The sequence below is a fragment of the Nelusetta ayraudi genome, unplaced genomic scaffold, assembly GCF_046127955.1.
Source record: "Nelusetta ayraudi isolate G7.1 ecotype Tasmania unplaced genomic scaffold, CSIRO-AGI_Nayr_v1 ptg000070l, whole genome shotgun sequence".
In the NCBI taxonomy this organism is placed as follows: Eukaryota; Metazoa; Chordata; class Actinopteri; order Tetraodontiformes; family Monacanthidae; genus Nelusetta; species Nelusetta ayraudi.
In genome coordinates, this window is record NW_027466120.1 from 440,279 (window position 1) to 468,096 (window position 27,818).

The 27,818-nt window shown below is 47.5% G+C and overlaps 2 protein-coding genes across 5 annotated transcripts in view; one reads left to right on the top strand and one right to left on the bottom strand.

Moving 5' to 3' along the window:
• Positions 1-12,762, bottom strand: part of rarga (retinoic acid receptor gamma a) — a 45,818-nt gene extending 33,056 nt beyond the window's left edge. The window contains exons 1-2 of one of the 3 annotated variants that reach the window (XM_076042354.1): positions 12,614-12,762; positions 6,325-6,496 (exon numbers count right to left, since the gene is read on the bottom strand). The gene's annotated coding sequence lies outside the window, so the exon portion shown is untranslated. Of the gene's footprint in view, positions 1-6,324; positions 6,554-12,613 lie in introns of those variants that run through there. The other 2 variants (XM_076042356.1, XM_076042355.1) reach the window with 2 other exon arrangements.
• A 2,366-nt stretch (positions 12,763-15,128) lies between these two features.
• On the top strand, positions 15,129-26,649 carry LOC142898993 (nuclear receptor subfamily 1 group D member 1-like). Of its 2 annotated transcripts, none has more exons than XM_076042353.1 (8): positions 15,129-15,687; positions 21,899-22,207; positions 22,332-22,420; positions 22,522-22,666; positions 24,734-25,314; positions 25,399-25,584; positions 25,684-25,894; positions 25,980-26,649. In XM_076042353.1, the coding sequence occupies exons 1-8, from the start codon at positions 15,672-15,674 to the stop codon at positions 26,174-26,176; spliced, it is 1,734 nt and encodes a 577-aa protein (XP_075898468.1). In that variant the 5' UTR covers positions 15,129-15,671; the 3' UTR covers positions 26,177-26,649. The 2 variants fall into 2 exon arrangements, with proteins under 2 accessions (XP_075898468.1, XP_075898467.1); XM_076042352.1 differs by lacking the exon at positions 15,129-15,687 and adding an exon at positions 21,158-21,374.
• The last annotated feature ends 1,169 nt before the right edge of the window (positions 26,650-27,818 follow it).

Consider the following 27,818-nt stretch of genomic DNA (forward strand, 5'->3'; position numbering starts at 1 on the left):
CCACAGCCGCGGCTCCCTCCCTGCCTCTCTCTCTCTTTCTGGCTCTTTTTCTTTCAACAGAGCCAGTTAATTACACCCTACTGCTGCAGGCAGCTTCAAACCACCACTAATTTAGAGTTCCATTACAGTAAACTGTTCCACATGTGCTTCCAGGGCCCAGGCAGGCTCGGGTGGCCACGTTTCAGGAAGGAGCAGCCGCCGATAGGCACCCACCCCCATCCTGCCAACACAGCCGTCGCGCTGCCATCTTTCTCCTTCTTCTCCCCCCCCCCTCCCCCCACACCATTTTTGTCCCGTTCCTTCGCTTTCTTCCCTCACATCCCTCGTTCAAATTAGCCTTGATCCCACATAACGACCGGCACGTCTCCCTCCTCCGCCTATAATCATGTCCTTATATCTAATCCACCTACCCTTCCTCCACCACCACCACCACTCCATCTACATCTGCTTATACAACTTGTACCATGACCCTGTGCAGAAGTTCCACTCTGTGGCCGAGGCAAGGAAGAAAAAAAAGAAGAAAAAAAACACCACTAAAGATTTCACAGTGGGGCTGATGGGAAAAGAGGTAGAGACTGGAAAAACAAAACTACCAGCGAGGCTCAGGCTCATAATGTGAGCGTGTGCGCGCGCGCGCGTGTGTGTGTGTGTGTGTGTGTGTGTGTGTGTGTGTGTGTGTGTGTGTGTGTGTGTGTGTGTGTGTGTGTGTGTGTGTGTGTGTGTTATGAGTATGAACTTGGCCAACGTTGAGCCCATTTGGGTATCTGCCTTGTGAACTCACACCCTGCCCCATAAAAGCTGCACACTCTGTCTGTGAGTACTGGGGGAGGAGAGCAGAGCAGGAAAAGGAGAGAAATAAAAGGACTGTGTGCATGTGACTTTGTTTTACTACGCTAGGACGAGCAGCCACAGAACCACGCAAGTAGGTATTCTTTTGAACCCATAACATACGTGTCCACATGTTCTGAAACAACAAAAAAGTCGCCGCATGAAAGAGACAACGGCACATAATGACAATAACTAACAAACAACAACAACAACAACAACAACAACAACACAGAGAGTGGACACTCAAAGCGCGTGGTCGCGGTAACGTTACACTCCCCTAACACAAGGATGAATTAATAGAAAAGTTGGCACCAGTGCGTTTTTAATGAGGCACATCAGCCCAGCAGCTTTTTAAAAAGCCATTTATGTTTTATGTCGGGTCCTGTGGTAGGCTCACTTCGCCAGCCCGTCTGGGGCTATAAGGGGATAAGGGGAATTTGGAGTGACCTCATCCCCCTGTTAGCAAGGGCCAAATGGGCATGGAGGGCCTCCCCACTTCCCTTGAGCCTGGAGGAGGAGGAGGAGGAGGAGGAGGGGGGTAGCGCATGCAGGAGGCAGCGGCAAGTGGCCAGGCAGGCAAGCAGCACCAGGGCCAGCGATGGGTGGGTTCACGGCTGCTACCGGGACTTTCCATCATTCCGTAAGAGGAGCAGCAGCAAAGCAGCAGTTTAAATTTACTTTGCTCGCTTCTGCAAACAGCCGAGTGTCGATAATCCGTCGAGTGCGATTGTCACAGGACGCCGTGTCGCGCGCGAGACGAAATCAATCAAGCCGACAACCTGGAGCCGGACAGACAGATAGACGGAGCCGGCAGATGAGGCACTTTTACAGAGAGAAAAGGGGGTCTTTTTCTTCATGTTTACCTGAGTGGCTGGATTATGAAAGAAACAGATCAGTTCATCGAAGAAAAGAAAATAAGAAAGAGGAGGATCGTTCCCATGAATCTGTGATGCGTAGACAACGAATGCAACTTAACGGTTCTGATGGACTCTGAGGCAACAAGCACAGAAATCCGTCACAGAAAACGAATCGGAGCATTTCAAAAATCACTTCAATCCTCCGACAGAGTAACACTTTGTACCGATGTTATTTTCATGTTCTCTGGGTGTTGTTTATTTGCTTTTTGTTTTCGTTTAAAGTCATTCCAAGAAACCACCAGTGATTACTCGGCACAGCCGGTCCTGGATTCTGGTTGCAATGGCTGCAGCAGGATGCTAACTGGCGGCCACTACAAACAAGATCAATTGGAATTACTGGGAGTTTAAACATTGTGTTTGTCCAGAGGCGGCGAGATTCAGATTGATAATTCTCACAACTCCGCAGCGCAGAGAAAAACGGCCTTTGTGCCTCACTTCCTGCAGAGCCGTCTCGCTGCAAGGCGCAAAACAAACGAGGAAAAATTGAAACGCGTTCTCTGTGGCGTGAAGTCATTCAGTCACTGGACGAGCACTGGCGCTGCGTTGAGAGGCCCAAGACAAACCAGCAGCACCGTGCAAAGATCTCACTCTTCTTCATCCTCTGATCACTTTGCTTTTTTTTTTGCTTTTTTTCTTCTCCCTAAACTGAAACCGTGCATGTCCTTGAGGCAGACTCTTCCTGCCATCGGATTCACGCCGTGATTTACGACGGGCCACTTTGTAAAGGAAATAACTCCGAGCAGAGAAGGTTGTGCTTAAGTGTAGGGTTGTGGCTCGAGTCGTGCTACCGCAGCAGTTAAACACGGATTTTTCCAGTCAAAGCGCGTCTTTGTCGAGTCGACAGAGACTCGCTTCTTCCTAAAGACTACGGCCCCCCGACGAAAAAAAAAAAAAAAAAAAAACGCTGCCGCTCCCGTCGCAAAAGAAGTGATTAAAACGTCGGCGGGTGAAAGAGGATCCCAGCGGGGACGGACGGGTGTCTGGTGGCGCTTGCCAGCCAACGCCAGAGTGTTTTGACGGTGGAAACAAAATCCTGGAGGCGATTATCTGATGGCTGGAGCTGACAGCTCCCAGTCTTTCAACGAGTGTCTGGCTAATGGCTCTGAGAGGAACACCTCCTGAAAGACGCTCGGGTCTCTGCAAACAAACCTGCATTCCACAGCTTCAAACTCGTTTGACATCTGCCTGCCTCCGGGGCATCACGCAGACACACGGTTGCCCGCAGCAACGGCGCGAAAAAAGAAGAAGCGCCACTGTGTAATCACTTGTCATTTAGAGCTGTATTGTTTTCCATGGCCGCTACTCGGGAGTGTCTACGGGTGAGCCTGGGTTTTTTCTGCCTCGAGTCGTTCCACATCAGAGGCTCAATCGGCACTTTCGGTCCCCCCCCCCTCTTCCCCCCTTAGTTTTCTTTTGTTTAGACGTTTCAGATGTGACAAAAACGGGCTGTGTGTTTGAGCGAAGTATGGAAAGAGTGAGAGGTCGCAGCGAGACATAAAACACTCTGCGACGTGATGAAGTCATCCTGACAGCTCTCGCTGTTTCCATGATGTGGGCCGAGCTCTTTGGAGCGGCTCAGCGTGGGGACTGGAGCGGTGGGTTCAGCCAAACAAGAAAACACACACACACACACACACACACACACACACACAGACAGACACACACACAGACACACACACAACAGGAAGAGCCGAGGACGGAGGATGGCGAAGAAAAAGTTCTGAGGGTTAAAGTCTGGAGAGACTGAGAGGAAAGTGAAGCGAGAGGAGGAAATTTCAAAAGACGGCGACTCTCCTCCAGCGCCGGCCAACTGTTGGACTCGGGTCGTGGTGAAAAATGTCTTGTTTTGCAATTACTGCAAAAAGATTCACCCTGGCAGCGCCGAAGGTGGTTCCCCCTCGCTCAGCTCACACAGAAACAATTGTGTCTCTGTAGAAAGAGATCCGTGACGGTGGCTTTTACTCATACCAAAGGAACACACACACACACACACACACACACACACACACGCACGCACGCACACACACACAAGGAAAAACAACACAGCCATACACATTTATAAGTTGAGTTTGTGCCAAAAGATTTCTTGTTCTTTTAATGAGGCCTCAAGGGCAGCGTGAAAATGTAAATCCTCTCCATCAAGGTGGCACACCTCCAAAAACCAGTCATAGGAAAACGGTGTCCAGAACGTTTTCTTGCTAATTATAGTGCGGCAGCTGAGAGCCCCTCGATTTCCCAAAAACCACCTGTCTAACCCCTCCCTGCAGCTCGGCCTTAATTGCTATTGAAATTCCAGCGAGCGACAGGCATCAACAACTCCCAGATTTGCAGCAAGAGAGTCGAGTCAGAAAAGGGAACCGTCGTAGAACAAAAGGCACTCGGATGAGTCAACTGCTGTTTCAGTGCCTAAAACAAAAGCTCAGGTTTATTCACATGTGGGGTTGCCACACCGCACACCTGGTTGTGCAATTTTCTTCAGAAAACAAGACAAACAAAAAAGAGTCAGCGTGTGAAAAGACCTGCTCTGCTTTTGGCGCTGAAAGGCTGTTTTTTTTTTTTTTTTCAGCTGGGGCAAAACGTTTTTTTTTTTTTTGTTGTCACGATTCCAACTTCTCGTATATATATCCACTCCACTAAAGATGGAACAAGCTCCACTTTCTTGGAAAGTCAAATACTCTTATCTGAATAAAGGTGCAATTAGCGTGAAAACATTGCCATCGTGCACTGCGGCACAACAACATGTGGGAGCACGAGCGTCATAAAGTAAAGCTCGTCAGGTGGTTGCGACACAAACAATTACGAGACAAGAAAGACAAACTCAAGACGCAGCTTTCCTTGTCAAAGGCTGAGTCTTGGTAATTTTTCCCCCTCGAGATCTAATCAATGAGGATGAATGAGGCAAAGCAATATATTATAGACTACATCAAGTTAATCAGCACAGCTGTGTGACAGTCATAAATCCAGCCATCTAGTAGCCTTTATCACGTCACTCTATCTCATGTCCTCCATTAAAGACTTATGTCCTAGCACATGTTTATCACTGTTATGTGGGACCACTTTGCTTCTCAACACAAACTGAAGTTTAATTTCCTTCATGGGCCTGACACCCACATGGTTCTGTGAGCACCTGATAACATTTGCACATGCGCGCTAATAAAAGTGTCAGAGTGAAACAAAGCCCCGTTTCCACACGCTGCCAAGCTGAAGCCGCCCCGTGCCGTCACTCCCCCGCCCTGGGAGACGGCTGGTGGTGGTGGTGGTGGTGGTGGTGGTTGTGGACGAGTCGCCCTCCTTCCACTCCAGATGTCGCAGAGTTAAACCCGTCAAGCCAGGTGACGGCGGCGTGGGTGACACACAAATCGCCGGGCCTTGCAGCGGACGAGCCTCGCTGTGACGGGCTGCTGTGTTCTCAATCCGCCGCAATCAAAGTGTCCATCACACTTATGTCGGGCCCACTGGGGGGATATAAGCTGGAAAAAGAAGCAGGTGCAAAGCAAAAGCCAAAAAAAAAAAAGAAAAAAAAAAAAAGAAAAAGAGGGAGAGAGAGACTCCAGCTGCAGCAATCTTACCTACTGGCCAATGGCTGGCGGCGGCAGTAAAGCAGAGCAGAGTGGAAAGCTGCACATCAGCTCCTTGATCTTTAGCCGAGATCCCAAAATCACACGGCACCCGACGCCCTGTGTTGCATATGGCCGTAACAAGTGGAACCTGTTAACCTGGCGCACATGCCAGCGTCGATAAATAACCCCCCCACCACCCGCAGCCTCTCCCGGCCTGGCCGACACACCGCCGACTGCACAATGAATAAACATCCATGTAAACCAAGAGCAGGTCTGCAGTCACACCTCACGTCACAGGAATTAGCCTGGGCCGCCTAAAAAGGTGGAAAACGACGCTTCTCTCTTCCAAACGCCGCACGTGTTGGTTATAAAAAAAAAAAAAAAAAATAGCGACGGGTCAAGGACTGGGGACTCCTGTGGCGAATGCACGGCAAACGCACACGCACACACACATGCTAATAATAAAGGGCTCCACAGGCACTGGGTAACACTTGAAACACTCGCTAATAAGCACACATGCTCACATGCAGGCGGTCCGTCTCACACATATGCCGGGGTAAGTTTTTCATACAAACCCCGTGTTGCTCGCTCGCTCGCCTGCTCGCTCTCGCTCTCTCTCTCTCTCTCTCTCTCTCTCGCGCTCGCAAAGCAAGAGAGAAACAAACAAAGGCACAAACAAAACATGTGCGTTGGGACGTTTTACAGATTGGAAATCTGCTCATATTTCAGGAGGAAGAGAAGGAAGGGGAAGGGCAAGGGGGGTTAAACTGACTCAGAGTCTCTCCAGTGTTTTGAACAGTCAGTCTGTGTTCAATTAAAAGACTCGACCCATTCCCAAAAACAGCAGCCTCTCTCGCTTGCTCTCTCTCTCTCTCCCTCTCTCTGTCTCGCTCTCTCTCTCTCGTGCCTCCTTCTCTGTGTCAACAGAGTGAGAATAAGATAGAAGTGGAGCAAACAAGAGCCGAAGCCGAAGGGATTCGTGGGGGGGGGGAGGAAAACACGGCTGCCTGCGAAAGGACTCACCGTGTCCGGGGGGGCTGATGAGGCAGATGAAGGAGGCTGCCGGGCGCTCGGACGTCCAGTCGCTCGGTCGCTCACTGGGTCGGACTGACGAGCGCGGCGAGGAGAGCAGAGCAGAGGAGCGGCGAGGCGGCCGGAGATGGCGATGCGTTCACGTTCATCAGAGTCCTTCTGACAGCAGAGACAGAGCAGCAATGAGCCTCTCGCTGCCTCCCTCCCTTTACTCCCCCCTCCTCTCCTCCACTCTCTCTCTCTCTCCTCCTCCTCTCTACGCTCTCTCTCGACCGCTTGCAAAAAAAAAAAAAAAAAATCACTCTTTCATTCCCCAAACACAACTCACTCACTCACTCGCTCGCCCGCCCGCTCGCTTTCTGGCTGGCTGAGAAATAATTACGCTGGGTGATTCATAAAGCCGTCCCTCGTCACGTGACCCAACACTTCAAATATACAAGCGCATATTTTGACAAGCCACAAAACGCCTGGAGGGAAGAGACAGGCCCAGAAAGCTTAAAGCTGAATTCTTCCTCCTCCCCCCTCGCCCCCCCTTCCCTCCCTTATCTTCTTAAAGTGTCAGTTTACCTACAAACTGTTTGTGCAAGTGGAAAGGCTCAGATGCCTTGCGGTTGTTCACTTAATGACTTGAATTCACCGCTTGAATGTAGAGGCAGTTTGAGAACCCTTGACAATGAATGTTTATTTGAAGAGCTGCACAACTCTGTGTTTCTGCCACTCAATCGTCCCCACCTTGTTCTTTGCATCACTTTGTCGAATGGTAATAATGCCCAACCGGTCGGATGAGGGCCGGCAGACACTGCTGGCTCTGTTTCTTTTTTTTTTTCATGAAATAATATTTGTGTTTGGCATGGGACTTGGTTGGTTGTGTGGATCTTTTCTATTATTTCCCTCACGCTTCTTCTCCTTCTTCTTCTTCTTCTTCTGCTAGCTGCAGTTTCAGAGAACTCCAAGAAAACGAGACAGTTTCAGGAGCTTTCAAGAAAGTCAACAAAGCCACTTTTGGGACACAGCTAAACCATTTCCATTGAGAACAAATGAGAAGCAGCAGTAGTCAGATACTGGAAAAAAAAAAAAAAACTTTAGGGCATACGACAGCTTTCAGAACTCAGCCTCAGTTCCTAAAAAAAAAACAACAAACAAAAAAAAAAAGGTAAGCAGCCCCAGTGGCTGCATGGGAAGTCCCGCATGAGATGGCAGCGCTGAGAAAAGGCGACAGGTTTGGGTGTGCCCCTAAATGTGCCCCCCGCCCCCCCCTCCCTTCCCCCCTCTATGTGAGATCATATGTTTCAAATGTGTGTTTGTGGTTCTGGGCGTGTGCCCTGTTTTACTGAATGCAATCCCACTCAAGATGTTTTGGTCCTAACGAGCACATCAAACCTCAGAAGTGGGTGGTTGGTTGGTGCACACCTCAACTGGCACTTTCACCGCTGCAGGAGGGTACACATATTGTTTATGCTGTGCTAAAATTTTAGGGGGGGGGGTGCAAATACACGGAGCCTAAGTGCGTGCGGCAGAAGGAGAAACCATCTGCGAGCGCTAATGATCAAGAAACCTTTCCCACTGAATGCATCTCTCAATATCCCCCCTCTAATCTCACAGAGCGGAGCAGAACCTTAAACCAAAGCTGCTCAACTTTACTCTCGGTCTTCCCACATACGTGTGCGCTCAAAACCCATAGTGAGCACCACTTATTTTGCTCGTAAATCACAGTAACTAGCTCGATACAGGCAGAGATCTTATCCCCAAACACAAAGACCTCAATATGTCCCCAGGATAAAGTCAAGCCTCCCTAATAAGAAAAGCCTCACTCTGCTCGGGCTTCCGATCTTTACGGCCACATATGGTCTACAGACGCCTACAGAAATATTCTTTCAGGCGTTTTTGAATTTTTTTTTTTTGCTTGTACATACTCGGGGCAAATGAATGGATAAGCAGCAAGAGGCACGGTTGCGTTTCTCCTTTGGCGGAAACCTTATATTCAGGAAGCCCTGAGCTAAGCCGTGCCGCGAGGAGGGGAAAAAAAAAAGAAAAGTGCTTCAGCCGATCCTTATCTCGTTTACATTTGATTTATGTGTTGCTTATGAGGCTACCAAGGCCGGCGAAGATCCTTAAACTGTTTACATAGCGGCACTAAATCAGCAATTGTGTAAAGTGAAACAAGACGGCCAACACAGCCGCCGAGCGCTGTGAAAACCCACTCAGCGATCGGCCCTTAAAGTGACGTGAACCGCAAAGTGTTGATTTCAAGTCAGTGTGATGCCATCAGGATGACTGAGAGCGTGCGAGCGTGCGTGCGTGTGTGCGCGCGCGCGCGTCTCAGAATGGGCAGTCGAGTGCATGACGGTGGCCGTGTGTGTGTGTGTGTGTGAAGAGTGTCATACATGCTGTGCGCCTTATTAAATTATGACGGCAAGCTGCAGCGAGGGAGGGACGTGGATTTTTGCATGCACGCGCTGGCTCACTCACTCTCTCGCTCTCTCGCTCTCTCTCTCTCTCTCTCTCTCTCAGCGTGCGCGTCTGCACTGGTGAACATGTGCCTGAGCACTCGGAGCCGGCGTGCGAGCGTGCGTGATGCGTAGGCAGTAGCAGCAGGCGGGTCAGAGGTTACTAGTGTTTGTGTTTCAGTGTCAGTGAAGTGTGCTCGGGGCCGAGATTTATGATCATTGTGTCTGGGAGTCTGCAGAGTGGGGGGATAATGAAGATAGATCAGGGCGCTATCTCTTTCTCAGGGCACCGCTGGAGACGCGGCCAGTGCCCCCCCCCACCCCCCACCTCAGCTTATGTATCATTAACTTCAGCCCGTGACATCATAACATGCCGGCCCGACATCAATTCCCGGTGCGGCGTGCGCTGACAGAGAGTCGGAACGCGCCGAGGCCATTCCTCACAGGAAGCCATCGGGCCGAACACAAGACGGCGCTCACAGCGTGACGCTGGGCGTGTTTATGAAAGATATGAAAAATTCATGAAAACATTGTGCACGGTGGTGTGTTTCCACTTTAGAGGCAGGGTGTTTGCATGCGCAAAGACATGCAAGTTTGAAATGCCTGGAGCTGAAGGAAAGAGAGGGGGGGGGGGGCAAGGCTAGGGAGGAAGTGCGGTTGGGGGCGGGGTCAGGTAGGTGGTGGTCGGGGGTGTGAAATAGACCGGGATGGGGGAGAGCAAGAAGAGTGGCGGGTGAGGAGGTGGAGAGAGGGACGGATCGTCGGGGGTGGGGAGGGGGGAGGGAGGGGTTGGTGGGACTGGGGGTGGGGGTGGGGATTGGGGTTGGGGTTGGGGGAGCCAGAGCCGGTGCCTGTGGCGGCAGGTTTTAATCAGTAACAAGACGCCTGTAATGAGATCACCATTTCCCTGCACACAGATTGATGTCATGTTAAGTTTGGTGCCACATACAGACACGCAGGGGACACGGGGCACACACACACACACACACACACACACACACACACACACACACACACACACACACACACACACACACACACACACATCACACTCAGGATTCATTTGCAGAAATACTTTCATGCGCACACATACAAATATACACTCGCTTGGCCTTTTTGCTTGGGTACAGACTTAAACACACACATCCTGAGAAAAGAAGGGGCTCATTCATCCCGCCTGGCAAAGTGCGCTCATTTAGAGTCCAACCGCTGAGAAGTAAAAACATACACGGAGGAATACTATTCAAAGGAAAATGACTTACTCATGGCCGGGGAAGAAATATAAGCGTGAGGGACCGAGGGGCATTCACCACGACGCTGCTCTCGCAAAAAAACAAATGAGCAGAAAAGCAGCTTGGAGGAGAAAAGCAGAGCCAAAAGTTTTCAGCAGAAAGAAAAAGTGAGGGGGGGAAGAAAGAAAGGGGGATCGGGGCAGAGAGGGAAAATAAAAACAGTGGGGGCCGTGTCTGTGTGTGTGTGTGTGTGTGGTGGTGGGGGTCCTTGGATGCGTGTTGTCTATGCATATTTTGGGATGCGTTCAAGGGGCCGTTTGACGGAGCGGCTGGCGTACGTGTGCCACAGCGCTGGAGCGCCTTGCCTGCCTCTCGACATGTGTGTCCAATGAAAGGTGAACGGCTCTCCTGTCTATACTTTCCTCAAAAATCAGCCATGATGTCACCATGAACCCATCTTGAACCCACCTCTGTCAAAAGGCATTACTCCAGCCCTCCCTCTCCCTGCCTCATTTTCTGTTCCACCTCTCCCTCCTTCACGCTCCACTCCTGCCTCTCCAATTCTTCACTCGCTTCTCTTTTTTCCTTCCATATTTCCGTATTCCACAACATTCCCTTCTCCCATCCATGCCTCTTTCTCTCTCTCTCTCTCTTTCTCTCTCTCTTTCTCTCTCTCCCCCCTTTCACTTGCACTCAAGCGCATCCATTTTTTTTCTTCTCTTTTCATTTTTGGCAAGAGCGGTCCAATTGAATCCCCCTGCCGCCACGAGAAAAAAATAAAAAAAAAAAAAAAGAAGAAGAGTGCACTCAATCGCCCAAAATGCCAGGACGATCTGGTTATCGTGAACTTTTTAGTTTGAGATGTGCCGATCGAAATGCTCTGGGTCAGACAAAAAATAAAGCAAAGACAAAAACAGGAACAGAGGAGAATGCAAATAAAAGAGGAGAAGTGGGAGAGGGGAAAGAGGGAGAAGAGTGGAGAAGAGGGGTGGTGGGGGCAGAGAGAAGGCAGCCAGAGAACCACATATGGAAGTGATTCTGTAATTACTGCAAATCTGTGAGCTCAAAAGGAAAGGTCTTCTTTTCCATGCCTCCTTCCCTGCACATAAAACTGCCCTTGTGAGAAAGCTGGGCACTAAATAGCGAACAGGAAATGTGAAAAAAGTCATGAGTGTGACGGATTGGTATATAAATATGGTATATGTTTTAAATACTGAGTGTTAATGCGTGCCTGTTGGGGTTTTTTCCCCCTCATTTCTGCACAGATGAAGAAAAAAAGAGGACAACGCACTCCAGTCTTGATTTATTTGTATGCATTCTTCACTCATTTGTTTTATTTCCTGAGCTTAATCAGTCGTCACGGAGGCTAATCTAAACTAATCTGGGTGAATCTGCCTCGGAAATAAATTTTAAAGGTCCACATTAAACCCATTTTTAGAGTTTCTAGGAGTCTGTCTTTTCACGCAGGCACCTGGGGTGCAGCCTTGTGGGATTAATGATCACAAAAACTTCTGTACTTCTCAAGAAAACAACAAGAACACATCTATCCCTCTGTTTACAGCCTCCTTCAAAACATTCAGTTTTTAGCATCGGTTGTGTTCTACCGTACACTTATCTGGAGGTGGGCAAAAACAGTTCTCATGTGGTCTCGCAGGGCACAACAAACCTTGGGCTCAGGGGAGAGCTATGGGTGCACTTTGTCACATCACATAGGGGTGTTTCCGCACACATTTCCTGACAGTTCAATTTAAGACAGTGGCGCTCTCTCATTTCTGGGGGCGGCTTATTGAAAAACTACAGGTACAAAACCTAAGTAAAAAACAAACAAACAAACAAACAAGCGAATTGATTTTCTTTTCCCCTTTAAAGTGCCCGTCCATACCATACAGAGCAGATGGATGTGATGGAGGTGGCAGTTCGTGGGGCTGGTGACTGACGTGCAGTCGAGAGGACAGTGATGAAGACGTGCCTCGGGCAGACAGAGACTTGCCGTGCAGGTGTGTCCGCTGGCAGCAACTAAACACGGTTCTGCTCAGCCTGCGAACACTTTCCAAGCAGCCTGTAATTATCCCGCTCGCTGCCAAACGTGTTCTCACGATGACACAATATTACAGAGACGACAAAAGACTGACGCCGAGTAGGAGCCCCGTTAAACTTCCCAGACTTGTTCAATAAATCACGACCCAAAAAAAACAAAACAAAAAAAAAAACAACCCCGGCTGATTTATGGCGAGAGCGCGCGAGCTGTACCTGCTTCGCCCGCCGGAATCACGTTGGCGTTTGCAAAAACACCTCCTCGTTCACGTCGGAAACAAGCGCCAGTAGTGGGCGGCGGGCGGTCGTACACACACAAAGTTTCTTGTTTTGTTTTGTTTTGTTTTGTGTAGCTCAGACAGAACTCCCCACGGAGTGTGTTACGCGCGCGCGTGCGTACACACACACACACACACACACACACACACACACACACACACACACACACACACACACACACACACACACACACACACACACACCCCTGACTCTCAGACCAGAGCTGGCTGGCGTCAGCGGATGTTGTAGCTACAAATATCATTGCAAGCATTGAAAACGGTTACCTCGCTCCGCGGCCGGCCGTTCTCCGCTCGACTGCTGCTGCCGTTGAATTAAACGGCGATATCCGCGTGCGTGAGGATGTGCTGGTTGCGGCGGCGATCTCACGACGCTTCGGGCCGAAGGGAGCGAGGAGGAGGAGAGGCACAGTAGGCGGCTGCGTCGATGCCTGACCGAAACACTTTTGTTTGGTTCGGTTCGGTTCGGTTCGGTTTGCGCCTCGAACTAAACAGGTTGCGAGCGCACGTTTCAAGAGTCGTCTCGTCGGGCCGAATAAGTCCGAATTGTATTAAGTCTAAATGTATAGCATTTAGATATACTAATGGAGCGCAGTCGTATTGTTGATACAGCTAAATAGCAGGTTAACAGTTATTCTTACTGATATGTAATTCCAAGGGCTCCAGTTGCATTGCGAGGTTTTACCACACACAATTTCATCTCACTCCACATAATATACTGGCTGCTTGCGCTCCTAATGGTTGATTACGCATATTTATTTATTTGTTTATTTATTTATTTATTTATTTATTTACATAAATATAAATACATACATGTACAAGCTGTAATTAAAGAAGTTACGGCTCTGGCGAGTTCTTTGCACGAATCATAGGTAGTTTATGTTTGTTTTGTTTGTGGCATCTGTACTCAATGGCGTGTGTATTTTGGAGAGGCTGGTAATGAGCATTTTCATTGTTAGGGTTAAATGTTTATTTTGTCTGGAAATAATGCTGTTGGCTTATTTGAAGAAATAAACGCCGCAGGGTAAAGGTGCATAGTTTTATTCGAAGATGCTGACGTGAAGGTGGTGTTTGGCAGTCGCGTCACTAGTAACTATAAACTTGACTGTGGCTGACAACAACAACAACAATAACAAGGACAACACGCTAAAACAGGACGTTGATAATAGCTTCGCTTCATTGGTCTTGATCGAAACCTATGCAGCGAAACGACACCATGGAAACATGGATACATTTTAAACGTTGATCGTGATTCGTGACACAACTGGGGGGGAATAGAATATCCCATTTTGGTTCTTTTGGTCTTGGTACATCCCACCACTCTGTTGTCTAATCACCGGATTCTGTAAACACGCCACTGCTTTTGGAGGGGAACCACAACATGTAATCGTAATCTTTTACCGTGTAAGATTACTGTCTAACAGTGTCCCTCTTCCTTCGATTTCTTCGTATCTAAAATAGTTGTTCACCAGACAACCGGTGATTTCTAATTACTCCTAAAAACGAATTTGAATTCGGGTACTTTCGGTCTTTAGTCCTAACGACTTTTCTCCATTTAGAATTGTGAGAAAATGTGGAGAAGATACATCGGTATTTCCTGGTTTGTCAACTTTGGGTCCTCAGAAGCCACGCCTACGAAACATCTGCCTCAAACCACGAGAGTACCACGTAGAACCGCCAGGCACACCGCATCATCTGGAGAGCAGATCAGTGCTCGACTATATATGGCACCGTGTCTCCCTCTAGTGTCGATAGAGGATAGTACACTGTACATGTTGGCAATAACACGGGGTGTGTTCGTTAAAAATGCAAGTGATTTTAACTTTACACTTTGAGTGTGGCGCGTTAACTTTCCAACTTAAGAGTACATCGTTCAGAGGGGTTCATCAAGTAGAAAACCTCACAGGATCGACGCACAAAATATTATATTATTATTATATTATTTAAACTAAGATTGTATTTTTAATGACTATTGGCCATCTGTAAATTGCTACTATCTGAACAATGTCACACTAGATCGAAATGCTGTTGTACCCAATTAGAATATGTGTCATCATAGATAGATAGATAGATAGATAGATAGATAGATAGATAGATAGATAGATAGATAGATGCTTTAATTCTATCAGTTGCCACTGAAGGGCGCTTTCTACACGCATTGTATTCTCCACACCCGCGGAGGGATAAAAACTGTCCGTCAACAAACAAGGCAACAGCGGCAACACAGTCCATGCAAAAATACAATAATGACCAGAAATGGCCGTTTGTGCGCTCTGTAGCTACACAATCGGCTTGTCACGGAAGCCGTGTTGTTGGGCAGAGCAGAGCTCCGACAGCACGTTTCTGGTATGTCGAGGGTCTGAGTTGCACGTCTACCGTTTCCTTTGGCACATGGGCTTTAAACTTGGCACCCGACCGTTGTTTGACACGCCAGTGTTTGGCATGTCACAGTGTTTGCCATTTGCCATTCGCGGAGAGCTTACAGTCACGGTGAGCCACGCCTATTGTCCATGTGCTCCATCCTCCAATCTCTCATCCCCCCCCTCCCCCGCCCCACGCGCGTCTACTTTGCATAAAATGTGTATCAGTAGGGCAGCGCTCTCCCCTGCACATGCAGCGCGCACATGTAGCGTGGCTTAAGCGAACACGCACCACGGTCGAATAAGCGCATCTAAGTCCCCTCAGCTCGACATCCCCGCCAATGAGAAGGCACAAAACCGTGAAGGGGAGGGGGGGGGGGGGGGTGCTCCGCGAGAGAGAAGGCGCGGGCCAAATCTCATACAAACAGACACAACACAAGTGCACAAGTTGGGCGAGCGGAAAGGCGGTCACATTTCCCACTCACCTGCAAACGTGATTGATATGGGTGTGTGTGTGAGTGGGTGTGTGTGTCATGCGGGCGTGCCACCCCGTTCTCCGATACGCTGACTCTAATTTCTTGGAATTCATGACAGGCGCCTAATCTTCACTCGTGCAACATCACACGCGCTCCAGTCCGCAGGCGCAGCATCCACGGCGCACAAGCTACCCAGGTATCACTGAGGAGAGGAAGCCTGTCACGCTGAGACATTTCAGAGAAGACTTCAGCATCGCGAAAGAGTGAGAGAGAGAGAGAGAGAGCGGTCAGCAGGGGGAAAGTTCACCTGCACGGGAGGCATTTGAGCAGCTTTCACCTGTTTTCGGCGCTCCATGGACCAGATCTTTAACGAGAAGCATTTTCTTAACTTTTGCATCAGCTCTCACAAGACCTTTGCGTCCGTCTAGTGCGAGAGTAGCGGACGTCTGACTTCAAGCCTGTGTGAATTCGTCAACGACATAAAGAGACATGGATAACAGTCCCGGTAAGATCACGTTTAACTTTTAAAACATGATGAGCGATAATAAACAGCAATGTTTTAGGCTTGTTTTTATGTCACCGTGGACTTTTGAAGAACTATTTGGCGTGACTGTTTTTATGTATATACTTATAAAAGGTACTTTCCCTCTATATCATGGTTTACATATGAATCTAAGATATGGTAAGGGAGTCGTTTTTATTTAATCATTGTTTCATTTTGTAAACACTGAAAGCTAAAGATGCATTTGCTTCCATGCGCAAGTGTCGTCCTGGACTGCATGCGTTATATGTGACATGAATGAAGTACTCAGTGCATAGAATATTTGCTCATTTGGGTCCTGCAGTTGTATTCTTACGGTATTTTTTGTCAAGTACACGAGGGGATTCTTTGGGAAACATACTCCAGTTGACTCACTGCGACGTAAACGTGCGAAATGTACGCACACTTGGCACGAAATGGGAGCGCAGCGCTTCACTGTCGACCCAGTGCACCTGGGCTGCAGCTGGAAAGCTACTGTCAGCGACTCGTGCCATATGGCTGGAGTGAACCTCTGACTTCCTGTTTCCCTGCATGAAAACAAACTCACGTGGAGACCCACTCCAACTGCCCCTGCAATCACAAAGTGCGCCGAGCCATAAATGCTCCCTATCATCTCGACGGGAGCGAGCAAACAAAACTTGGGCGTGTTTGCGTCCACTATCAAAGCTATCGCTTTATTCTACCGCCATCAAGTTGTTGGCCGGGACTTCCATCCGTTTAGTGGCATTAGACAGGGTTCTCTAGAGGTCAGCCAAATGTGCACATGCTTCCTGCTCTCCCCTCTCCTAATTGACGGTGAATCATTTACAACAGCAGCGGTCACGTTCCAGCACAGGTGATGGGCGCAACCCCGTGTTCCGTCAACATGCTACTGTAATCTAAGGGCAACAATAAAGCCACTCGTGACTTATGACTTTCTGTTTGCGTTCAGAATGCAGTTTGGAGGAAGGGTTTTATGATAGTAGTTGTAGCCTTAACAGATTAGGAAACGAGATCTCGTGTTGGGCGTGTTTTTGTTTTTGTTTTGTTCAAGTTTGTCAGTTTATTTTAATTGCCGGCGTGCACAGTGTTGATTGAAGATGATAGCTCCTTTGTCATTTTAATTGTATACAGCCTTTGCAGTGTGGTGTGTTCGCTCTTGTAGTCACAGTGCTGTCATTTGTACTAGGGAAATGTTGACTTGTGGTTACATGCAGGAAATAAATAGACTATTAAAATAACAAATAAATAAGTCATGTGTAATAAGTATTGAGTGACATGTTTACAGTCGATGTTCCGGTTACTCGAGCCATATACTGATTGCACATGGCTAATAATCATGTACTATATACTCTCTACTGTAAATTATTACAGACTTAAAAAGTTCCAGAGTTTGGAGTCATGCATGCTCTCACTCAAAAGTCCTCTGAAATGCACCTGGTGGATGATTTCGGTACAGCAGCACTAATGTGGCCAAACAATCACTATCTTCCGAAAAGCATTACTAGAATTAATGCAAAAAAATAAAATAAAGAAGGAAAAAAAGACTAATCCGGAAAACTTTATATCAACTCTATGGCATCAGACATCAATGTGCACTGGCTATAAACAGCATTTTTAAATAATTCAAATAAATAAATAAATAAACAACATAACCAGATGTTTTTGTCTTTCACAAAGGTCAATTATTTATTGGGATTTTGATTCTGTTAAGGCAAATGTTAACATTATCAAAGACTTAAAGCGGTAGTTTTATACAACATTTTTGCCAGAACTGACACTATTGTCTATACTTCCCACACGATGTTCACATCGACACTATTTACTATACTATATTATAATGGTGTAAAGAATAAAATAAAAACAATGTTAAAGGAGCATTAAATGAAACATATATGAAATCTTAAATGCTGAACTCTTGGGGATGCAGATCTGTATAATACAAAAAAACAACAACTTTAATTTCAACTTAAAAGCATTTCACATCAGAACTGCAGAATAATTCAAACCCAAAATTAGCATCCTTTGCCCATTGTCAATGAGTATGACTTAGACTCAGGTCACCTGACGACTTGAATTTCATAGGCACAGAGAAAGTGACCACGCAGGATAGTTTCCACATCCTGTCAGCGACTAAATCACGTAAGCTAATAGCCTCTGAAAAAAATTCAATCACTAATATATCTGAATTTAAAAAAAATGTCAGTGCACAATGTGATCAATTGAAGAAATTCAGAACTGTGGATTTTTTGTTTCAGATACTTAAGTAGTCTGCTTCAACCCGAGTGAATGATAGTTTTTCCAAGCAAACCTGACTTGAAACCTGGATGAGATCTCTTAGGGACAATTATGAGATAAAACTTTACAACGAATTGAATGTAAATATAGATTGTGTAATGGAATACGAGTTGGTCATAGATAGTGGATATCCAGTGTGAATGTGTCCAATGTGTTTAGATGTAATGCCCCAGTGACAGTCTCTCAAAATTGAAACTTCAAAATAAGTTCATCATACATGCACTGGATCTGGCTGGAAAAGCTCACTCTAAAATGGATTAGTATATTTTATTTGGGGGAAAACTGATATAAAGTGTATTGCTGCCACGATTGCAAAATGTTTTCTGCTACTATTTGTTGTCCTTTGGCCACTATTTGTTAGCAACACTTGTATTCAACACGACTGTAATTCCAGTGGCACCAAGATTAAAAACTAGAAAAGGTGCCACGAATTGAGTATCGCTTGCAGCCACTGTCTCGCAGCACCTGCCTGACGGCGCAGGCAACTGCAGCCGCTGGTGCTGCACAGTCAGACCACCCTGCCACATAACAAGCTGCTCTATTTAATTTGGCTCTTTCATGCTGCGCCCCTGGTGGACTGCGGCGGATCTGACTCCAGGCTGGTGCGCCGTTTCATGTCTTCCCGAGCGAAAAGCTCCGTGTAAAAAGCCTCCTCACGTGGCCTGCCTTGCAGAGCCGCGTGCGGCGCGTGAGACGCGCCCGGGCCCTCCTCCTCCTCCCCGCCGCGTCCCCGCTTTCACGGACGCTCCTTGTTGTTAATGCCGCCCCGCGGTGCGTGCAGAGGGAGAGCTTGGTCAGTGGGTCAGCGATTCCATGCATTAACTTTTCATTTTCTCTCTCGTCACGTTTCACCGCCTCATGCGCTGCTGTGCTCTGCGTGGAAGGGTTTTTTTTTTTTTTTTTTTTTTTTTCACATCGCGTTTGAGTCGTAGACCACGCAGGCACAGCTGCAGCGGGGAGGGGGGCTTGACTCGGCAACATCTGTCCCAAAGTCGTCTCATATCGGCTTAGGGTGCGCTTCAACAGGAACGTGACTCTGCTGTTAATCATATCTTCTCTTCTCTCATCCACTGCTCTCTCCAAGCGCCGATGAAAAGGATAGCAGATTAAAAACACGACCATCCTTGCGTGACGGTTTTTGGGCTAAAATAATCAAACATCCCTCGAACGGATGTTTAATAATCCATGTTTGGCATGCTGGCAGCGCCAAGCACGAGGATTTGTTTTAGTCTCAACCGGAAACACAGGAGACGTTAGAGGAGATATTACTGAAGAGATAATAATAACAACTCCACTTCTGGCTCCTGATAATTTCAAGATTTGCTGCGCACTGCAGCATCGCTTTGGAGTTGGGTGCTAGAGGCACACAGACACCATTCTATCAAGCCTCTGTAATATTGACCTACTTACACAAGCCTGAGTTGATGAAGTCGACAAACACCCAAGTGGTGCTCCCCACGTTCAGCAGCACACAATAACCTTTATTGTTGGGGATAAGCCTGCATCTCTTTCTTTTGGAGGATAAATTCCTCAATGTGCAAAGGCAACAAACTGCACGCTGTGTTTACAAAAGTGCAGGGCAAGGGTCAATTAACAGCATGTGGCATATGACAGTTTGTGTATTTATATGAATATTATCATCTCTGTGTCTTAAGTGAACATGAATGAAGACTAGTCACCTACATCTCGGCACTGAAAGACACGAGAAAGTGAGAGATAAAGGGAAAAGGCAGAGAGGAGAGAAGCTGCTCTCTCACCACTCACGTGTATGAGACGTCTGGCATCAAGCAGATCTCTGCTTGAAGTAGGGTTTATTATGTACACAAGGAAAGAATTTCATGTGATTTATGTAATTTGATCTATCTTTAAAAAAAAAAAAAAAATCAACAACAAAACCGTTCGCGATGCCAGTTGCAGTCAAAAACGGCAATACTGGCTTTTATATCATGGATTGCACAGCGCTTTGTGCTGAAAAAGATAAAACTCCCCTGTGTTGTCTGCACTCAAGATAAACCAAATGACATTCATGTCACCGCTCCAAGCCAGGTTTTGCTGACGCCTGGCACATGTCCGCCCCCTCACTCACAAGGAAACAGGCGTGCAAGCAAAAGGCTTGTTAAAAGTGTTTAAGGCACAGTGGCTCAAGGGGTCATTCATAAACGCTTACAGTACATGTGAGCCTTCAGGTGTCCATGCAATGTGTTTGGGTGGAGTAGGGGGTTGGGCCAGCAGCTTGTCTGCTGTGAGCTCAGGAAGAGGTGAGGCTCAGGTCTGCATCTGCTCGGTCTGTCTACGGCCCTGGCATGAGTCAACAATCCACAGACACGTGCTTGCTGGGGGGATTATCGGGACAGTTGAGCGAAAGCAAATACAGCGAATGCAGCAAAAGGGCAACAGCACGGGGAGAGGCACGCATGTGTTTATGCATTATTTGATGTGATGGTTAGTATGACTGCTGGAAATAAGTGAACCACATGTGCAGTCCCCAATCAAGGCTGGCACATACACGTTTGTTTGTTTGGGTTTGTTTTTTTTAAACTTAATTTGCATACATTTTTCCAGTGTGGGCGAGTCTGTCGAGCTCCAACTGTACACCGCGCCATCTCTCTTTTTTTTTTTTTTTTTTAACCAACCTAGTCAGTACAGTTGGGTGAAGCAAAACAACACACATAAAAACGTGACTCACAAACTCCAGCTCAAAGTGGCAACACGCAGCAGGCAGGCATAGCAAGCAGTGGTCGGGACTGGATGCCAGTTCACGCCCGGGCAGCTTCCCAGTCAGCCTGTTTGTAAACACACACATCTGACTTTGAACTGTGTACACCGACACGAGACTGCGGATTTGGTTCGGCCATGCAGTAACCGTGTCAGGAGTCCATGCATGTGAGGCGGCGGTCAGGTGTCGTGCTGTTAGCTGGCGCTGGGCACGGTGCCAGGGGAGCGAGGATATTATTGGAGCGGAGGAGGCAGCAAACCCCGCAGACACGTGAGGCCGTGTCTCAGCTCATCTACAACGCATGACTAGAAATGCGAGAGGGGATGGGGGGGAGCAGTGAGTGAGTGGCGTGTTGGTGAGTGTGCGTGAGAGAAAGGGGAGGGGAGTCAGTCGCGAGGGAGGGGAAGCGAAACTTCGGTGACAGCCACATCCGAGCGGCTGCATTCCTCCATATATCCCCCCCTTCCACGGTTTTTCCACATAAATATTCCATTACCATGACGCGGGAATTATGTCCCATAGCCTTTATTCGTTGCCGTGCAGCCGGTGGTATTTTTAGCGCCCCGCTTTGTCCGCTCGAGCGCACCATTACGCACATTGCAGCCGGCCGGGATGATGAGGCAACGACGCCGCGAACTCCCCGAGCTGCCGCCCGCAGGTTGTGCAACATGACATCACATTGCTTACAAAGTTGCAGGTGTGCAACGGCGGGTTCTCGGGAAAATACCGATCAATCTATCAATCGACTTTTATTTGCAGGGTGAATATCCAATAATTAATCATTTAAAGTTTAAATAGACTTCAAACTATATTAGACTGGATTTGCTGCTGTCCATGTAGAAATTGAAATGTAGTAAGTGATAGAAGGGTGGTGGAGGGTGGTGTTCGGTTGGGGGGGGTTGGGCTTCTTGATGGAGAAAGAATGAGAAGGAGGCAGAACCAGGGAGGGAGGTCAACTCCTGCTATACGCACTTCTCCCCCATCATCATTCCCTCAAAGGAGGGAAGACAAATGGGAATGCAATAGTACTGTTGAGGCATTCGGGTTGAACCTCCCGCTGCCCAAATTTAAAGCAGGAGTGCCAAGGTCTGAATAACTGCGTGGTCTCTAGTCATTAAAGTGCAACTGAACGACCCCAGATGGCTCATTTTTAACATGTCCCATTGTTTTTCCAATCTGAAGGTGGTGGAGTCATCCTGTATGCAGGCTCCTCGGGCAGCTCCAGTCCCAGCCCCGGCAGTCCCTCCAGCGGCTATCAGACGCAGTCACCCTCCTCACACTCCCAGCCCTCATCTCCTGAGGCGTTTACCTTCACAGAGATTGGGGTGTTGAAGCAGAGAGCAGGTGGGGGTGCTACTTCACCCTCCAAATTGGTGTTCCAGTTCCCAGAGGTGTACAGCAACCCTCCGGCAGCAGCTGCTGCTCCTCAGCACACCTATGCTCACCCCATTGCAGCAAAGAGGCCCTGTGGGTTCACGGGAACTTTCACAAGTAAGTGATTCTCCCGGATCAACATGCCGCAGCGTAGCATTGGCTATAAGTCAAAGTTAATATATAGAGCATTTTTAACACGATCAAAGTATAATCCTACTGACAAATCCTCCTTCTTTAACAGAGACAGGTGGAATGGTCCTGCTATGCAAAGTCTGCGGGGACATTGCCTCCGGCTTCCACTATGGAGTTCATGCATGTGAGGGTTGCAAGGTAAAAAATAAAATAAAATTGATCAGAAAAACTGGGCTAATGTCATTCCGGTATGCCCATCTTTAAGTGTTTCTGTCTGTTTTTCTTTTTTTTTTCCTTAGGGGTTTTTCCGCCGCAGCATTCAGCAGAGCATCAACTACAAGATGTGCGTGAAGAACGAAAATTGTCTCATCATGCGTATGAACCGCAACCGGTGCCAGCACTGCCGCTTCAAGAAATGCCTGTCAGTCGGCATGTCCAGAGATGGTGAGAACGCATGTTTGGTTGGAACTCTCTGCTCACTTCTGCCACACCTCGGTGCAGCAGGAAAACAGGCCATCATGTGTAGGCCTTTGTGAAAAATGTAATGCAGAAAGTCTTTTGAGGTTATCGTGCCAGTAGCGCAGTCGCTCCATTTATCAGCAGACCTGCACCTGCATAGCCCTCCACTGTGTCGTTGCACTACCAAAGATTACCATCTGGCCCTCAATCACTTTCCAAGCCTTACCAAGTGTCTTTCTATTGCCCTTGGCATCATCCTCTCCCGACACCGTTACCTCGGTGCTCCTGTTCCGTGCAGCCCCTCCTCCTCCATGTACCAGCCATGTTCCCTCAGCTCTCTTACATCTCCCCCTCAGACAATGATTTATGAGCAGAAGAGCCCTGAAGTCCCCAAAGCTATCTATCATCCAGAAAACTGCAGCAAACCTCTGAATTATTTTGGGAAATTGGAACAGGGTCAACTTGATTACCATGTCAATGCCCAGAGAGCATCTTATTGCAATTAACGAGGGATCGGGCAACAATTAAGCAAGGGATGCAGAAAACAGCCCACCGTAGCGGACTTACTTGGATGCGATGCTGACATCACCTAGTTTAAGCTCTGTTAGCACAACTTTGATTGATCACCGAGCGTCACAGATTGTAGAAAGCAGTTCGGTTGACCCAGAAAAACAATGCAGGACTGCCTCCATAGTGTAGTCATACATTGTGACCTACTTGGTGCAGTTTTTCCTCTCAGTATGGTTTCTGCTTATCTCTAGCCTCCAGTACCCGACATTGCTTAATCTAGTAAAGAGGTTAGTGTTATTTCTGTGCGCTTGACACTTCTGGCGCACACAGAGAAAATGGGGTGTTGAAATATTTTGCAGTAGCCGAACGCAGAGTTCTCATTGAGCCTTTTCAAGACGATTTTCGTCGAGGGCTCGGACCACGACCTAGAAACCCCTTTACGATTTGATTCAACCATTTCAAAAACAGGAAAACAGGAAACCCACATGCAACTGCCGGCAGCCCACAATAAACAGTGCACCAAGATTTCAAACTAGGCAGCTGTGTGGCTCTGGAGCTGCAGTATATGCAAAATATTTAAGTCCGCTGGCATGATGGCACACTTTTTCTCCTCTAAGTAGAGCATAATTTTTTTTTTTTTTTTTGGAGCAGCAGCTCGCGCGTCCGCATTTGCTTCCTTTTAACCATGATGAAAGGGATTCATATCATGCCGCATTATGGGCCCCATCCTCATCAAAGGATAATGTCGGCAATGAGCAGACTCCTCTATATTTCATAAATTTAGAAATAACTTTAAATGTTTGAAGTAATTTTGATCGCACTAAATGTCGCTGGGCTTTACTGGGTTTAACCTGCAGGAATGATGCACACAGCATTTAAAATCTCACATTTGAAGCTCTTGAGCTGAACGTTGTCTTCCTCGTCTTACTTTATATTGCAGACGCCTTCCGCGCGCACACACACACACACACACACAGACCCTCTCACTTTCCATGTATCGCCGTCTGTCACGTCAATTCCCCTACATGTTCACTCTTTGGTCTCTTCGACTCACTTCTGCACCTAGAGCACACCTTTCTCTCATCCTTGCCTTTCTCACGTTCTTGATGCCAGTGACATCACGCTCACGTTGCCCCACTGCCCTACTTACAAATGGAGGGAGGGAGCAAGAGAAGAAGGAGACAGGGGTGGATGGAGGATAGGATGAGGCAGATGGTAGCAGGGGGTCTATAAATAGCCTCTCCAGCTGATGGTTACTGTGGGAAGGGGGAGGGGGGAAACGAGTGAGGAAAAGGAAGTTTTCCCTCCAACAACTTGCACAATTCTCCTTTAAATCATTGCCTTTTAGGCAGGTTGTGTGCTTTTGTGTGCAACATTTTCATTGGTTCGCCAGCATAGGTTACTGTGAGCGTCCTTTATGCTCTGCAGCATTACTGCATGCGATGTACGTCAATCTTGACCTTGAAGAAATCTGTGTGGTCAACATGTCCGAGCTAACAATGCAAACCAACCTGACTGTTTGTGCCCCTCCTCCCCCACCAGCCGTTCGCTTCGGCCGCATTCCGAAGAGAGAGAAGCAGCGACTCCTGGATGAGATGCAGAGCTACATGAACAGCCTGAATGAGTCGGCCGCCATGGAAATGGAGTCAGCCGTCATGAGGGACACCCCTGCCGCCCCAATCGATGGCAACTCGAAAGAGGCCATTGGGGCCATCTCCAGGGCCTATCGTGACATCTTCACCAGCAGCCACAACAGCTGTCCGGAGAGACCAGCCAAGAGGGCCAACATCCCCGTCACCAACAACAACACATATCACTTTTCTCAGGATGCTAGTTTCCCACAAGGTTCCTCTCAGCCCATCTCTGCCCAGACTTATCAGTCTTGCCCCGTTGCACCTGCCTCACTATGCCCAGTTGCACCCAATAACAACCAGCATGCATTCCACCATGGGGACAACAACCAGCACGCCTACCCGGTGTCAACTAACCAGAGTCACAATCAGTATAAGAATGCGACACATCAAAAGAGCAACTCAGCTAATGAAAGCAGCATTCAGAATGCAGCAAATAACCAGAATCAACCCTCCTGCCCATGGAAATTAGCTCCAGGAGCCAAAGTGCTGGTAAGAACATGAAGCATATGACATCATGTCAAGTCTTCTGTCAGATCCTTTGAGCGAGTTTTGACTCTTTTGTCCTTTTTAAAGGCTTGTCCCCTCAACGCATGGCCTGTATCAGGAGCAGAGCGCACAAGTCAGGAGATCTGGGAATCCTTTTCTCAGTGTTTCACTCCTGCAGTGAAGGAGGTGGTGGAGTTTGCCAAGGGCATTCCAGGATTTCAAGAGCTTAGCCAACAAGACCAGGTCATGTTGCTCAAATCAGGCACCTTCCAGGTAACCGCACACTACTAAAGTTTGTGTTGCTCATCTATACGCAAGGCTTGTCTAACTGTTTTTGTCTCTGTTTATTTGCTTCCTCTCGTGTTTGTACAGGTTTTGATGGTGAGGTTCTGCACTTTGTTTAATGCTCAGAAGCACACAGTGACGTTCCTGAACGGCCAAACTTACTCTTTGGCCACCCTGAGGGCCTTCGGTATGGGCTCTTTGCTGGACGCAATGTTTGAATTCAGTGAGAAGCTGGGTTCCCTGGGCCTCGAGCCTGATGAGATGGCCCTCTTCATGGCCGTGGTGCTGGTTTCTGCAGGTAAGAATATTGACAAAATCCTCAGAGAAGTCACACTTTCTCAATGTGCCATGACACTCACTCTGGCATCCACTCTGCCCCTCAGACCGTTCTGGCATCTCAGACATCCATGCTGTGGAGCAGCTACAGGAGGGTCTGACCCGTGCCCTGCGCTCACTGATAACTCGCCATCGTCCAGATGACACCTCCCTCTTTTCCAAACTCCTCCTGCGGCTGCCGGACCTGCGCACCCTCAATAACCTGCACTCAGACAAGCTGTTGGCCTTCCGCATTGACCCATGAACACTTTGCTCACAGACCACACAAACAATAGCCACAGAAAGGAAACAAAAAAGCACACAACACTGATACACTATATGCACACACATACAGAGATATCTTCCAAGGGACTAACCAACCAAGACTATGGTTAAAAATAGATGAACGTGGAAATGTGCAATCTAAGGAAGGTTTTATAAATGGATAATGAGGGCAGAAGCAACCTTTTTTCCCCCCAATTTGTTGTTGATTTTAAGTCATTGTTTTTGAACAAAAAAACACCTTTGTATACATAAAACCTCAACACCTTCTGAATGAAAGAGATTCAGTAAAAGAAAGCAAAATGATAAAGTGATCACATCGAGTACCAGTCCCCTTTTGGACAAATCACTTGTACACATGTTCATTTTCTTTAATGTACTTAAGAATAAAGGCCAGTTACCCTTTGCTTATTCCCTAACTGGTACAGTATCAGCAGGACGTAATTACGCCAAGATGGATGTTGTAGCTCCAAATTGTTGTAACTTTGGGACCACTTGTGATGATATGCAGTTTGTCGTTCAGGGAAGGGGACCTGTAAATAATACCTATAGTGAAATCTGAAATATTAAGGTAATTGTGCATCACTCTTTCACATAGCGTTTGCATTAGTACCACAATAAGACTATTTTCAGAAGAAGCTATATGCGATATTCAGCTTGTTAGGCTTCAGACGTCTAGAATAGAAAGTGGTGTCACGTGTCTTGAGAGTGGACTTTACTTCAGCTCCTTGTTCACTAGCTGGGCTGGCAGTGCGATCATGCAAATTCATGTGCATTTCCTCTTCTTCCCGGCCTTCGGAATAGTAGCCCCCTCCTGCATCTGACACCAAATCAGTAAACAACAAATAGCCACAAACAGGCGTAACCTTCTATGTGGTAGCCTAAATTGCAAATTACAGGAAAACATCAAAGTGCAAATGTTGCCATGTGTAGGGACATTTTCCCACATGCAAAATTAAGTGCTTAAATGCTACGTTCTTAGACTTTGTATGTTTGTCTTGTCCATTTGTTTAGTGCTCATAACACCAGAACCAGCTGAGGGGATGCCGGGTTTGTTGTAATTTACTTGCAGCAAAGTGGTATCGCATATAGCCCCTTCAACCTGTCACTTACATTATAGGATCCGCTGTCTCTTACTACTTTCGAGTGATCTTCCACAAAACTTTTTTTTTTGCATACATCGAATACCAAAGGTGGCATTTACCAAGTAAAATGCCACCAGTGGGATTTTACTTTATTATTTTGCAAAAAGGTGTCTGAATCACTATATCATATCACATGTGGATTGATAAAGACACTCCATGCATGTTGGGTTTTGTAGCACCTTTGTTTATTTCTATTGCTGTAAATATCCTGTTACCCAATGTCTGTACGTCGATGACTGAAATTATTTGATGAATCGGACAGATGAGTTCGGTGTAAAGAAGAATGTACTGTCCATCCTGTACTATGTGGGGGTTTGGCTTTGCCAAGGGGGCTTTGCACAGGAGAAAACGTGGTAGGGATTCTCAGATGGTTTAGATGCACATGTGCTATCAGATAGTATAAACAACCAGCATAATCCCTGAACTCACCAGCACTCACTCCACATGCACCCTTTCAATGACCCCAATGTTTGTCATACA